The following is a 16,380-nucleotide window of genomic DNA, read 5'->3' as shown; positions in this document are numbered from 1 at the left end:
ACAACTGCATCCAACTATCGTTTCCTAGATCTATTGTTTCTTACCGCTTTCGGGCCAAGATGACTTCTCTATTGTGTTAGGAGCATCTGTTTCAGTGAGGAACCCCTTTCATTTCACGCGAAAATATTTCTGGTAGCCCTAGCTACGTCATTTTTAAGATCTGGAGGTATACAATCTTTATTTGCAGTTACAATTATTTATCTCTCTGTTTATTTCGGTTTATAGTCCTCTATAAAAAAAAATTATTACTAGATCTATACCTATCATTCCTATGTATGCTCTTCGCCCAGCGACTCTGTGCGATCTGGGAAAACTAGAAACAGAAAGAAAGGATTTTTCTCATGCGTATGCTCTTTTTCGTTGCGCCTTACTGTGATCTTGGAAACTCATAAACATTGAGGAAAATATTTAGTTTCCGGGCAAATCTAACTTTAAGCCGTAAGGCTTGGATTTCTTTTGCATGTTGGTTTGAGTTGTGTGGTTTCTTTTGTTTTGTAGGGAAAAATATGTTTTTCAAGTAAGCACGCACTCCAAAGCTTCAGTGAGCAAAAAAAAAAAACCCCTTCCTCCTTTCCAAAAATTACTAACCTTTTAAACTAGCTCACTTGGTCCAAAGTTACTTTATGAAAATAGAGGTCTTGGGTTCAAGTCTTTCTTTTTGTTGAGTTACTTTTTCAAAAAGCACATGTAACTTATGTTTTAAAGTTACTTTATGTAAAAGTGTTCTCACCCATTATAAAAAGTGAGTCACTTATAATTCTGAAGTCACTTTATCTTTTATTTAAATTACAATTTAGTGGGTAGTTCATAAAGTACCATTGTAAAAGTGACTTTCACTTATTTATAAAAGTGGGTCACATAAAGTAATATTTTTTTAAAGTGAGTTAATTAGATTAAGTTTGGAAGGGGGGGGGGATTTTTTTTAAATATAACATTATCATTCACTTTCCAACATTCACGTAGTTCGTCGGCATCTTCAACAACTTTTCTTCAAAAAGCCATAACTTCTTCATCCGGAAGCCGTTTTCAGAGCCGTTTTTTTTTAATCGGCCTAATTTTTTGAGATCTTTCCATTGGAACACTTAGTTTCAGCATATTCAGCTTCAGTTTCTTTTAAAATTGAAATTCCATGCCTAGTTATTCTTGACAACACCAACTACTTCCAATGGTTATCCTACATTATGGATTTACTTAGAAGTAAAGATCTTTATAGAATAGCCTCAGGCCAAGAATCTAAACCTAAAGATGAATATAAGCTAGCCAAATGGGAAAATAAGCAAGATCAAGCACGTGGGTTGATAGGGATGTTTATTTCTCCAGACCTTAGATTCCATATCGCAGAACTTGATACCCCTGATGAAGCAATGAAACAACTCAATAAAGTTTTTGGAATTAAAAATGAAATTAGAGTCCATCAACTCGAAAATGAGTTGCTTACGTTGGAACCCAATAAATTTTATTCCATTGAATATTTTTTGTCCAAGTTCAAGACCCTTAGACTTCGCTTGGAAGGTGTTAAGGTTAAGAAAGAAGATGGTAGCCTTATCTGTTCCATTCTTTCTAAGTTAGGACCGGCCTACTCTGTGTTTGTTTCCACCTTCCATTCTACTAGAGAAGCCTTCATTTCTCAAGGAAAAGCCTACAAGTCCTCCTCTTTTGATGTCTTTTGTGATTCTTTAATAAGAGAATAAGAAAAACTCTTACATTTTGGTCTTCTTAATACTGGAAACTCTTCTAAGAAATCCTTAGCAGCCCAACAACAACCAAATTCAAAGAATCCTAAGAAGCAGCATCCTAAAAAGAATGGTCCTAAACCAAACAAGGGTCCTAAGCAATTTTAGTCTCAAAATGAAAAATCAATTCAACAAAATGATAAGGCAAATAAAAACAAAGGGAAGAAGACTGATAGACATTGCAACTTTTGTAATCGTGATGGCCACTTAGAATCCAAATGCTTTAAGAAGATGGAATCCTTGGAAGCAGCAATGAAGAAGCATAACATCCATTTGGAGCACTCTTCAACTTCAACTTCATCTTCAGGATTAGCATTTTTTGCATGTGGTTGTCAAGCATCTCGGTCTGGTTATTCACTAAATGTATCTTCTTCTTCTCATTCTCATGAGTGGCTCATTGTTTCTGGAGCTTCTTATCACATGGCCAAAAATAAAGCCATGTTTTCTTCTTTAAATGATTGTAACACCAAAAATATATATGTTGGTGATGATAGATCTCTTAGTGTTGTAGGGAATGGAACTATTCATCTAGACAATGGTCAATTTAATGATGTATTATGTGTTCCTACCTTATCCTGCAACCTTCCATCTATATATCAGATAACTCATTCAGGTGAAGGTAAAATTGTTGAATTTTCACCTCATGATGTTGTAATTAAGGACCTAAAAAAACCTAGACAAATTTTAGCTACTGGAATTTTTGATGATTCTACAAGGTTGTATAAGTTTAACAACTTTGGGTCATCAACTCTTCCCTCGGTATTTGTTGCTCATAATGATGAAGTGAACAAACTTTGGCATGAGCAATTTGGTCACTTAAACTATCGCTCCCTTTAAAATCTATGTAAAGAAAATATGGTGACAGGTCTTCTTATGGTATCTTACAAAGATGGTGTTTGTTGCGAATGTATACTCAGAAAACATCATCGACATAGTTTTGACAAACATCCCTCTTGGCATGCCTCAACCCCTTTACAGCTTGTGCATAGCGATTTATGTGGTCCACTTCCTGTTGTTTCATTCTCTAGCTACAAGTATTTCTTAACTTTCATTGATGATTTCTCTAGACGCACTTGGGTATACTTCTTAAAACTCAAGAGTGAAATCTTTAACATGTTCTTCGAATCTTCGCCTTAAGGTCTTTGTTGACAAACAATCTGGACATCAAATTCTTAAGCTAAGATCTAATAATGGTGGAGAATATGTTAACAACAAATTCATCAACTTTTTCACTAAGTATGGAATTCAATTGCAACATGTTGTTCCATATACTCCATAGTAAAATGGGGTCGCTGAAATGTGTAAGGACCAGATCTATACTATATATATATTTTACTTTCATTTAATAAATCACAGCGAAATATAACCAGAAGAGAAAAACGTTGAGAATTCAAATTTAACCAGCACTGTCTATCACATCCCTAAATTTTATTTCAGTGAACATATCATAGAATTTACATATATTTAACTAAGGCCATAAAGAAATCATACAAAAGAATATTGTAACACATGTACCGTTCACCAGAAGACGAGACTCCACTTGAATTGCAGTCACTGGTCTTCCCTTCTTGTCGACCACCTCCAAGTGTGAATGACGACGTACTTGAACCGAATGTAATGACCCATCGGTTAACCTCCCAGCCTACTCCTTGGGTACACTTATTCCCCACGGACCCCCGAGCTGCAATGGGGTTGTACAATGGAGGAATGCAACAGCTGGTAGAGGAGAGCACTCCTTGGCTCAAGAGTCCCCTCTCTAAAATCCTCTACCTCACCAAACTCACTATAGTATCGTAATCACTGCTCTAACATAGTCTCATCCATCCCACAATAGGGTTCCCAAAAAAAGTCCCTTCTCCCATGGCTTGCCCCTTCTTTTATAAGAGTCCTCTTAGATGACACTTGGCATGTCATGCATAATTAATTTTTTTCTATAATTCAATAGTTTGATTATTCACCCACCCATGTATCACTCTCTCATCAAGGGTCTCCAAAATTATTTACTTAAATTTTAATTTAAAACTAATATTTTCCTACCTCAACAAGATTCCTATTTCTTCTCCTAGTTGCCTCTTGATTCCCCTTTCTACTCCTTAATTTGTGTTCATTACTAAATTCAATTAATGAGTCAAGATTTGATCCCCTATCTACTCCCTAATTTAACTCAAGTTATCTCTTAGATGGATATTCTTATGTTGGTTGTTGCCACATGGAGGTTCTCTACATTTCTCTAAAATTTAATTTATTAATCTTATTTTAATTCACCACCCTCTTCTCTTAATTAGGTTTAACTATTTTAGGATTAATCTTTATCCTTAAAATTTTGTTCCTCTTTCCCCTTTTACCTAATTAAACTACATAATCTACCTACTATTTTCCAAATGGAAAGGGTAGAGTTTTAAAGGTAACCTATTTCATTTCTTCCTATGATCCTTTTAACCCAAATTTTATTTTTTATTTAATTATCTCGGTTTCTAACATCATTTACCCTTGATGTAAATTTACCTAGTTTTCATTTCTTGATTATAATTATTTAATTATTTTTAATGATTCCAAGGGTGCCAAGTTTGGTCGTGCCCTTCAAGAACTTCCCTTGAAATTCCAAGGGTGCCACGCCTAATAGTTTATTTGTGATTCCAAGGGTGCCAAGTTTGGTCGTGCCCTTCAAGAACTTCCCTTGAAGTTCCAAGGGTGCCACGCCTAATAGTTTATTTGTGATGCCAAGGGTGCCAAGTTGGTCGTGCCCTTCAAGAAATTCCCTTGAAGTTCCAAGGGTGCCACACCACTTGCCCTTCAAGCATTCAGTGACTACGAGGGGAAAGTATAGGTGCAACATCATAGACCACTATCATCTCTTATGTTGTCTGCTATAGTGAGATTAATGGTGTCGGGGATCAAGGAATCCGCCTTGATGCGCGCCCTCCGGTAAAATCCTCATGAGCGACCCAACTTTGGGACCTGCCCTCCTGACATCGTGATCTTCAAGGCGAAGGTGTTTCCACCTTTCCAGCCTAAGTCACAGTGGGAGTGCCAGTGGGTGAGATCAGGAACACTGTCCCACCCCTCCCATGTAGTTCCATCCACTTGTACAACCCCATTACCCATATGTGAGTCATTCGGCCAAGCATCTAATCTGTGCTTGCAACCATTAACATATCATCAGAATATAGATAAACATATATAGCAGATTTCAAAATCGACTTAGAATTTCAAAGATAAAATGATATAAATTTTCATCAAACCAGGTGTCGTCAACTCGTCATGTGCGAGTGCCTCTGGTGGTTTCCTGCCATACTCAATAATAATCAGTAACGAGGTTTCTCGGTGTTAGTCATTGTCATAATAGCATTATTACCATCACCTGGTCATTCACATCACTGTTCATTGTGAACCAGAACTAATGCAAGTAGGTAACATAGGGAACACATCCATCATGGCTATCATTACCATAACATCAAATAGATAACAAACATAACCATTTATGCCACAATCATCATAATATCAATAGAGAACATGCATAACCATTACATTCACTAATAACAGAGTCACGTTTCTAGATCCTCAACCTGAGTTCCTCAAAGACTAAAGTATCTAAGATAATGTCATATTAGGGTCAGGAAACTAGAGTGGGCACTACATACACCCCCTCTTAACAATGGACTTCGTCCCGAAGTCCTTAGAACATAAAGGAAAAATGACAACATATACCCTAGGAACCCCTCCTGAAACTCTTGCTAACCTTCTGGTAACAGGTATCTCTAATTTTTAAATTAAGCAAATTTCCTCTAATGAATTAAAATCAATTAAAAAAATCGTTTTCATCTTCTGGATTAAGTAATTTTGTCAACAAATTTATTTACTTATTTATTATTATTATTATTTTTATCATTTTTACCTAATTAGTTCTATTAGGCCCTCATGAAACATTGTCATAAAATCTAATGCTTCTCATTTTCATTCCTTTAACCTCTTGAATATTCAAGAGTGTCTTTCTAGTATAGTTCCTTCGAACATGAGCTTGAGATGTAATGTCCAACAATTGTCCTTGTTATGATCATCCTTCATACTATGTTCATAATGCAAGTCCTTTTTTTCTTTTTTTCTTTTTTTTTTATCAAAAGTTTGCTCCCCATTTTCTTCGTTCTTGTTGGCCATTTCTCAAGGAAATTAATAGTAGGTACGCAATCCCTCCAATCTAAGCTCACATTGGTCGACATCATAGTTATCTACCATTTTAGTTTGATTGGAATTTGAATATGGGTTATTCCAAGAAATAATGACTCTTTAGTAAGTGAATATCCAGATTGATTTACTTTCTAGTGGGCAGGTTAGAATTTCCCAAGGTATCTATACCATGGGTTCCATTATAAACTAAAGGACTATATCTGGTGAACATTGCAGCCCAATTTTTTTTTTTTTTCTAGGGACTAAGCAACAACAAGACAAGGGCAGGATAATCACAATCAATATTCATCTCATGGTACAATTAATATATGATGCTTTCAACCAAGTAAAGTCATCCACACACTGTGCTCCCGTAGCTTCCAATTATAGTCGTTCATTTCAAACTACGTCTACATGACCCCATAAGTGACAATGTCAGGTACACAAAGTGATTTGTATGATCATCGAGGTAGAGGATTTTAGAGAGGGGACTCTTGAGCCAAGGAGTGCTCTCCTCTACCAGCTATTGCATTCCTCCATTGTACAACTCCATTGCAGCTCGGGGGTCCGCGGGGAAGAAGAGTACCCAAGAAGTAGGCTGGGAGGTTAACCGGTGGGTCATTACATTCGGTTCAAGTACGTCGTCATTCACACTCGGAGGTGGCCGATAGCAAGGGAAGACCAGTAACTACAATTCAAGTGGAGTCTCGTCTTCTGGTGAATGGTACATGTGTTACAATATTCTTTTGTATGATTTCTTTATGGCCTTAGTTAAATATACGTAAATTTTATGATATGTTCAGTGAAATAAAATTTAGGGATGTGATAGACAGTGCTTGATAAATTTGAATTCCCAACGTTTTTCTCTTCTAATTATATTTTGCTATGATTTATTAAATGAAAGTAAAATATATATATAGTATAGATCTGGTCCTTACAAAATGAAGAATTGCACCTTAAAAGAAATGGCTAATTGTATGCTTCAATCTAAAGGAGTGTCTTAAATTTTGGGCAGAAGCAATTAACTGTGCAAATTACATATTAAATCACACTCCTACTAAGGTTTTATAGAATATCACTCCAGTAGAAGCATGGAGCTCAATTAAACTAGATGTAAGTCACTTTCGTGTTTTTGGAAGTGAAGCATCGGCCCATATTCTACATGAGAAACATAAAGCTTTAGAACCTAAGAGTGAAAAATGTATTTTTGTTGGATATTCTGAAGATGTCAAAGGATATAGACTTCTTCAACAAAAATCCAAAAATGTCATCATTAGAAGAGATGTAAAGTTTGCTGAAAATATATCGGCCTACGAGCCTAGTTCGGCGGATGTGCCACCTCTCTCTATCCCTTCTACTTCTGAAAATATTTCTTCTTCAGATGATGACAGCGAGGATGACAATCCTCCCCCACCTTCTCGGGATCCTTTTTCAGCTCCTCAACTTCCAAAATGGGTCTGTGCTACTCGGGATGCGACAAGTGCTCTTGCAAGAGATCCTACAGATCAGCGTCGTACACGTTCTCAGTTCGATAGAGCCTCTTCTTTACTGGCTCAAGCTTCAACAAATTATGATCCTGACACCTTTGCAGAAGCTTCAGGCCATCCAGATTGGGACACAGCTATGAATGAAGAATATCGTTCACTATTGGAAAATGATACATGGGACCTTGTTCCTCTTCCAAAGGGACGAAAACTTGTTAGATGCAAATGGGTTTACAGAACCAAGTTTGGACCAGATGGAAAAGTTGATAAACATAAAGCTCGTCTTGTTGCTAAGGGCTTTTCACAAGTTGAAGGCATTGAATATACTGAAACCTTCTCCCCTGTTGCCAAAATGAACTCTATCCACCTTGTTCTTTCCCTTCCTGCCTCTTCCAAATGGGAAGTCCATTAGATGGATGTTAAATCTGCCTTCTTGCATGGAGACTTGCATGAATAAATATATATGGAAAAACCTCTTGGCTTTATATAAATAGACTCCAACCTTGTATGTCGGCTTAAGAAATCCCTTTATGGTCTCAAACAAGCCCCTCGGGCTTGGTATGCGAAAATGGATAGGTTTCTTTTAGATACTGGCTTTTCTAAGAGCCATTCTGACAATGCTGTCTACACCAAGAAAGTGGGTAAGTATCTTATCATTCTTGTTTTTTATGTTGATGATCTTCCTTACTAGTAGTGATCCCAACCTTATAAACCATGTGAAGTCTAGCCTTAAAAAGCAGTTTGAAATGACAGACTTAGGACACTTGCATTATTTTCTTGGTCTTTAAGTCTTGCAATCAAAAGAAGGTATTTCCCTTTCCTAGTCCAAGTATGCCTGTGATCTTCTACGCCACTTTCAAATTGGAAGACTGTAAGCCATCCCCTTCTCCCTTTCAATCTGGAGCCAAACTTTCAATCACTTGTACTTCCCCTGAAGTTGATGCTACCTTATACCATTAGCTTGCTGGAAAACTTTTGTATCTGACCCATACCCGTCCTGACCTTTCCTTTGTTGTTGGCCTTATTACTCGATTTATGCAAAACCCACATGAAAGTCATTGGAAAGCAGCTAAAAGAATACTTCAATTTATGGTTGGAGTTCAGGAAGTTGTCACTATGGGAGGATAGGCTATAATGCCTCATTCCTTCTCCTATTATATCATCTTTGTACATCCTTCACTTCTATCCCAAGTTGTTCTTAAGGGGGGATGTCAAGATACTCTGACACATAGGAAATAGTTAAGTATAACTTGGTCTAGTGTATAGTTAGATAAAGTGTGTTTCTTTATTATGTACTTTTTGTAACTTACAATCTGATGGTCACGATATGTTCTAGACATGAAGTGATCCGATGGTTCATTCTCTCCTCGGTATTACCGACACTTGATCTGTGGCTTAACACTCGATTGGTCCATGATCTCTATTTAAAGAGCATGGAGGGTCATTTGTAAGGTGACTATTCATGAGAGAAGCTTACGTAAATTTTCTTTCTTTTACATTAATAAATTGCCTAAAGTGGCCACGTTGGCTCAAGCCGTAGACTATTTCCCTCTTTGAGGGTTTTAACCACGTCAAGAATATAGGTGTACCGATCTGTGATATGTTTGTGAGCAGTGTCCTTTGGTATTCTATCTAAGTAACTTACCCTGTAAAATTCCTACAATACTAAGGATACTCTAGGAAACCACCTTGGTTCCCCAATACGTAGGAGGTATCTTCTAGTACCTGACCAAATGTGCATACATCCACATTTTCATTAGAGTAACTACAATTGTTATACCTATCGTGGCCACAAGTTTGCCTAATCTTGGAGGGATATTTATTCTCCTTTGTAGTGAAACACTCCAATTTGTTCCTCCATAGCCTGCTCTAACATGAGCCTCAATTTTTGCTTCTCGTCCTCTACAACTTGTAGAAGCCTTCTGAGTTCTGCATTCTCCACTTGAATGCATTGGTTAATCTCTTCCAACTCTTGAAGTCTTGCTCGCTTCAATCCTTTGCCCACAATGACATTCATAGTCCTTGAAAAAATGGTTAGACCACTCTGATACCACTTGATCCAAAAAAAATTGTGAGTACTTAAACAAAAACCTTCATTTCAATTCCTTTAACTAACACTTAGTTGCGTGTGAACGTGAGCAAACACATTCTTTAGATAATTCTTCACCAATACATTAACATATTCAAAGAAATCAATAATCACTAAGCAAGCATAACGAGAGACTTGATAACAGAGTTCACCCTGGGAGATGGGCTACATCTTCGGATTCATTTTGAAATACGAATCGCTTTTATTAATTCTAAGGCATTCACCTCCTTACAAAATGGGCTAAAATCTTCTCACCATATGTGGATCATGCTCCATACGGGGCTACCTTCTCCTACACAAAGGACTTAAGTCACTCACATAAGAGACATTTCTTTAGCACCAGAAGGGCTACATTCCTCTCAATGCAAGCTCCAAGCTCCAAGCTTCAAGTTGTTACCAAGCTCCTCCAAAATCTCCCTCAAAAGGCTCACATAAGGAATTTTAAATAGTTTCTCCAATCAAAGAGAGAATAACTCCTTAGATCCACAATAATAGGATCTCATGATTTTTAAGGAAAAACAAGATCCATAATAATAGGATCTCATAACAACTCAATGCCCAAACTAAGACAAAATCTCAAACAACCCATGAGACTCTCAACCTCTCATTGAGAATAGGAAAAATAGTTGTGAGATGTTTTTTCTCATAAAGCTAATTTTCCTTATTACAAATTGAAAAGAATAATACATGAGATTCTCAAACCCACTTCCAGCATTAATAATTTTCCCAATTTAATGACTAATACATGAGTATGTCATACTCAAAGTATTAATCATTATTACAAATTTTTAATAAATAATACATGAGCTTTTCCATCCCATTTGAAGCATTAATCATTTCCTTCAATGGCATATCCCATGGTGTGCAAGGTAATAATTTCTAATGTGGAGATCCCCTAGATCAAGTGGAGAACACCTTCCTGGCTAAGAGGGAGTATTAGATTATGGTAGTAGCGGACATGTATTCTAGTCTCTATGATGTCTAAGAGGCTAAGGAATATGAGATATCCAAAAAAAAAAACTTGGAGACACCTCAATTAAATTAATTAGATATTTCCTAAGTCTAACTTAGAAAAACTGATTGATTAAAGTGAATTAATTGGGGAAATTCGATTTTGCTCGAGAGACTTCCAGAAAAGTTAATTGACGGAATCAAGATGATCTTAGCCATCAGTTGAGACGTGATCATGGCAGTTGAGACTCCAACGATAGATTATAAGAGCAAGTCGAAGGGTTTGGAAAAGACACCAAGTATCAAGTATCATTTGAGCAGTTCAACTACCCAGTGGCAGGTATTCAGCAAGGGTGCGGTTGAAGCTAGGGAAGAATCAGAGGAAAGGGTTTCAATAGATATTTGGGAGCAGGAGTTCGGAGGAGATTTCCTCGGTATTTTCCAGTGTCAGGGAGACAGGAAGAGGAGGTTGAATTAATCTGCAGAGGAGGTCGCATCAGCTAGTGCAATTAGCCAAATTTCCCAATGCGAGTTGCCGGAGGAGACCACGTTTCAGTTGCTCAAGGCTAGATCTATTTTCCATAGGCAGAGTGAGTGGATTCGAGAGGCAGAGGGAGGCAAGACGACTTGCTGGGAAGGGTTCCTAGTCGCTGATCGAATTTCTAGAGGCAGCAATGCGCATTTCCCAAAGGAAGTGCAAATATCCTGGGAGAGTGCAAGTTGCTAGGAGAGTGCCAGATCGAGTAGCAGAGGGGGACAGTCTCCAGATTATTTTGCCAGTGGAGATCAATATTTACCAGTGAAAAGCAACCAATTGTAATTTCTCCTAAATTGTTGAACAAAATAACAAAACCGTCATCTGTTGCAGCGTACACTGGTTTTCCCTTCGAAGTTTTTCCAAAGACATTTGGCCAAAAATAATGAAGTTATAATTTTTGTGTGTGCATATTTCTGAGTTTCAGTTTTTATCTTCCACAACATTTTTATTTGTGGAGATTGCAGTTGTGAATTATTCACTATTTGTCATAAATTAATTTACAGAAGACAAATAAACTGTACAAATTAAGAGAATAATATCCAGTAATTGCAATTGTGAAAAATTCACAAAATAAAACTTAATTCCAAGTGAAGTGAGTGTGAACAAACAAAGAAGAAGCCAACTTTAACTAGAAAAAAAGGCGGAACAAAAAATTCAGCCAAGTATGGCCGAGTCACTCATTTTGTAGCGGACTCGGCCATACTCAGCCCACTCACCAACTCATGCTACACTGACTCCCACAATAAACCAATACGTCAATTCCCCTGCCCACTTCTGCCCTTGGTCATTAGACCTAGGAAACCTTGACATCATCTCCATCTCTCTCGTTCAGTGCCAACATATCCAGTCTTGAGCCCTTCTATCGTGTCATTGCACTTATACCACTACTGTATCTTTTGGTTAGACATAATGATTCAATTATTTAGGCATTTAGTTATGCTGCACTCCTCTTTCTTTGTGCTTTTGTGTTTTCACACTAAATGTATCATCAATCGTATTATTAATTTTTATTTACCCAATTTCAGGTTATTTGTGGGATATTTAAAATTATGTTATTTTTTGTTTTTTTGTTTCTGTGCTTTTAACACTAAATGTATTATTAAATCTGGTTAACTTATTTTTACTCAGCCCACTCGCCAACTCATGCTACACTGACTCCACAATAAACCAATACGTCAATTCCCCTGCCCACTTCTGCCCTTGATCATTAGACCTAGGAAACCTTGACATCATCTCAATCTCTCTCGTTCAGTGCCAACATATCCAGTCTTGAGCCCTTCTATCGTGTCATTGCACTTATACCACTACTGTATCTTTTGGTTAGACATAATGATTCAATTATTTAGGCATTTAGTTATGCTGCACTCCTCTTTCTTTGTGCTTTTGTGTTTTCACACTAAATGTATCATCAATCGTATTATTAATTTTTATTTACCTAATTTCAGGTTATTTGTGGGATATTAATAAAATTATGTTATTTTTTGTTTTTTTGTTTCTGTGCTTTTAACACTAAATGTATTATTAAATCTGGTTAACTTATTTTTATAATTATTTGTTGTACATTAATAAAACTATGCTATTTTTAGCTTTTTGATTATGTGCTTTCACATTGGATGTATCATTAATTTTTATGGACTAGAATTTTATAACTATTTATTGCATATTAATAAAATTATTTTATATATAGTTCCAAGGGTTAGTTTAATTGGGCTAGCATCTTTCACATCTGGCTAATAAGAGGTCATCGAGTCAATTCTCCTTAACGCTCTTGAGATTAGGCTATGTTAATAAGCATAGACTAGAGATGTGATCCCTTGGAGATCTGTCCAGATATTTCCTCAGAAACAACACAACAACAAAAATGAATATTATATATGTTAATAAGCCTAGACTAGAGATGTAGATGTGATCCCTTGGAGATCTGTCCAAATATTTCCTCAGAAACAAAACAACAACAAAAATAAATATTATATCTGTTGTTTTTTAAAAGGGAACCTGGCAAATCTGCAATCTGGAACTTCTTGATTTGGTGCGCTCTCAATCCACCCATCCTTGGCTCTTGTCCCTATGAACCACTGTGATTCTTGTTTAGCTTCCATGGAGGACATGCAGGAACTTCAACGTCGTATGAAAGCTTGCTTCAAAGAAATTGAAGGAGTTAAAGCTAGCCTGACTAACTTTGGGGTAAGGGGCTGCAAGGAGATCCTGGTCGAATCAAAGTTTTCAAAGGCCAATAAATCCAAGGACTGTCTCTATGTGAAGGCAGCAAAGCACATTTTGGTTATACGCAGCTGGGAAGAAGAATCCATGAGTGCACTCACTATTCTTAGGCTGAAAACAATTGAATTGAATTGGATGCAGACATCTCCTTGATTCAAGACCCTCTAGTTCAAATTGCCAGTCATGTCAATCTGCCTCCACAGGAGATGTTTTTGGAGCAAGCTGCATATCGCGAGGTGGGGAAAGAATCCCGGGTGAAGATAGAAGCAACTAGCCAAGTGGACTCGGTGTCCAATTTCAAATGATTTTCTTTATTTACTAGTTAAAGATGTATTTCTCTATATCTTTTAATGCAGACAATTCATTAGAATTCTCACCTGCAACGTTTTGGAGCAGGAAAACATTGATCATTTTAAATTATCTCAGACAAAACTCTGACTCTGTTTCTTACGTTGCACTGATAGATGATCGATGAATGGACTGAGACTGTAATGGGTAAAACCGCCACAAGTTTTTGATCAACACATAAACTATTATTAAAAAAAAAATGGCTGGACTAACGGCAGCTATTCTCAGAATGGATAGTGGATTAACTGCAACTCTGGGAACATTCGACTAAACTATCCATTCAACATAATGTTTGTTAATAATACCTACTAATTTTGGTGTAATAGCAACTTTAACATAATAAAAGACAGGGCCTTGCCTTGGCCAGGTTGGTTCGACTATCATGACACTTTTGGGAATCGATCAAGTGGACTAACAATCCACTAGAGATAATGTCAAAGGATTTGGAAGTTATACCTACTATAAGTTCATGTGAGCAGTAATTATATTACTTCCAAAAAAACAATTAACTACTCAGCGATTACGACATGGCAATTATATAACTTATCGTGTGATTTCTATCATTGCATTAATGGCACAATACTGTCTATTTACATTGGGTTAAATCTGTAACTACATGTATGTTGGGAGTGTGATTTGTAAAGACCGCTCGGTTCCCCAGGACCACTATGGACGAAATTTTAAGAGGCTAAACGGTAATGATCAAAATTCATGAGCAGTTTGAGTGGACCTCTCAAACCATGATGAGATCATGTCTGCCTACTATGGACGAAATTTTAAGCGGCTAAACTGTAATGATCAAAATTCATGAGCAGTTTGTTTGGACCTCTCAAACCATGATGAGATCATGTCTGCCTAGTTGAGCACTGGGCTGCGCCAACTCAAAATCAAGATCATCCCGAATTACTTTTAGGTCCAAGGCCCCATTCCAATAGAATGTGCCCTGTGAAACTTTGCTGGAAGAATTCCCCGTCCTAACCTTTTCATTTCGTGCTCTGATAAAAATTAGACAATCCCCAAGTCCAGAAATACGTTTTCGCTTATGCTAAACCAGCTTCCAACAAACTGAATTTTCATGGCGTTCCTATAATGATCGATTTGGTTCTCGTGGAAAAAGGGTCAAAAACGCCTGCCACTCGCTATCAATGTATGATTTGAGTTACATGTAGGAGCTTTAAATGACACTTTTCTTAATCATAAAATGCAGGAAAATCAACACCATACAAATACTAAAGAATTTTATATAATTCTGAAGCATACGATGAAGTGAAGGGGAAGGACCTGAGCTAACCGGTGCAGATGCCATGGTGGCTGGTGCTGCTTATACTGGCTGATGAAGAGCCGATCTTCCATTGGGTTCAGAGGTTTAAAACTGCATAATTATTGAAGGAGCGATTATCCACGTTATCTTTTCAGTGATTGGTTTTGGTGATATCTCGGCAGGCTGATGTGGATGTTGGATTTATCTTTTCTCGTCCCGCTTAAGAGTAGTCATGGACACTTTAAACATGCTCGTGCTCTTGATTGATGAGTTGGGATGTAAAAGATTTTGTCTGATAACTATTTTTTGTATAGCTCTTTATGGCATAAATATTGAGATCGGGAACTGATATCGTCGTTACACCAGATTATAAAATATATAAATAAATGGTTATATATATATATATATATATATATATATATATATATATAATTTTTTCAAATTAATTTTATAATATTTTTTTATATTAGTTTAATTTATAATCTTGTATGAGTGGAGTGTATTACTAATTAGAAGTGGTGAGAGGGAGTGGTTTTTTTTTAATGGCTAGGGAGAAATCAAAATTTTAGAGTATTCATGGGTTTGGAGAAAATGAAGCATCTTTTATGGCCCCAGAGAAATCAATGTTTTAGAGTATTCATGGTGCTCGGGGAAAATGAAAAATATTCAGGCAAAAACCTATGGTTTAATAGAAGGCATTTTTCTTGCCAAAGAATTTTAGGTCTCTTCTTTCATTGTGTTAGGTGACTCTCTTTTAATAATTCAATATTTGGTCAAAGGATCGTTACTAGAGACAAAGTTTTGGATAATCTCCTTAATCAAATTATGAAAATATCAAAAGATAGTCCAAAGATGAGTTTCAAGCACATTCTCAAGAATAATAACAAGGAAGTAGATCAATGTGCCAAATATGGTTGCAATTTGAAGTTTGGAGAGTTGATGGTAAATGATCAATTGACCATCATCCATCCTTTAGTGGACTATGCATGAATCCTATGTTCAATTATCAATCCATCACCTCTAATGTCAAGTTTCCAAACCTAAATGAACTAGTGGATTCGAGGAAATATATTGTAATCAAGGATTATATTTTGAAGTAGGCTATATGTATTGCAATTTTTATTTAATTTTGGGGCTTTATTGGAAGGTATTCACCTCTAAAGAACTGTATATGCTTAGTATCAATTGTATTTCTCTTTGGAGGATAATTTTGGTTCAGGAATCTATAGATGATACTGAAGATGAAATAAAATCATAATGTAACTCTCGATGCACAGTTGTGATTCAAGCATGTTTTTTTCCAGAGAAAAAAGCTTGTAATTTTCATTTAAAGATAAAAATTACATCCGTATATGTTGAAGCATTCCAGTGGCTATTGCCCTATGAAAATATACCAATTCTCTCGATTGCCTCAAAACATGATTTTCAATAGTATTTAACAACATCTATAATTTGCAAAATTAAAGGTAATACACAAACCACCCACATCGGGCCCTTGAAGAGATTTTACCAGCCCCCCCATGGGCCCACAAAACAAGAAAACGGCCTATAGATGTCACTTGTTGTGCATTGATTTTCTGCCCACACTGTGA

The 16,380-nt window shown here is 36.6% G+C and overlaps 1 protein-coding gene across 4 annotated transcripts in view; it reads right to left on the bottom strand.

The window, feature by feature from the left end:
* The window catches only part of LOC149155578 (ankyrin repeat domain-containing protein 2A-like), a 175,236-nt gene extending 160,272 nt beyond the window's left edge, over positions 1-14,964 (bottom strand). For all 4 annotated transcript variants that reach the window (XM_089445751.1, XM_089445752.1, XM_089445754.1 and 1 more), the window contains exon 1: positions 14,809-14,964. In XM_089445751.1, the coding sequence (XP_089301877.1) occupies positions 14,809-14,833 (25 nt within the window). In that variant the 5' untranslated portion in view covers positions 14,834-14,964. The remainder of the gene's footprint in view (positions 1-14,808) is intronic.
* Positions 14,965-16,380: the final 1,416 nt, after the last annotated feature.

Source organism: Pinus tabuliformis, chromosome 9, assembly GCF_031772625.1.
Source record: "Pinus tabuliformis cultivar Carrire ecotype Pingquan chromosome 9, CPIR1, whole genome shotgun sequence".
Classification (NCBI taxonomy): domain Eukaryota; kingdom Viridiplantae; phylum Streptophyta; class Pinopsida; order Pinales; family Pinaceae; genus Pinus; species Pinus tabuliformis.
The sequence above is the reverse complement of the archived record's forward strand: the minus strand, read 5'-3'. Positions and strand labels throughout refer to the sequence as shown.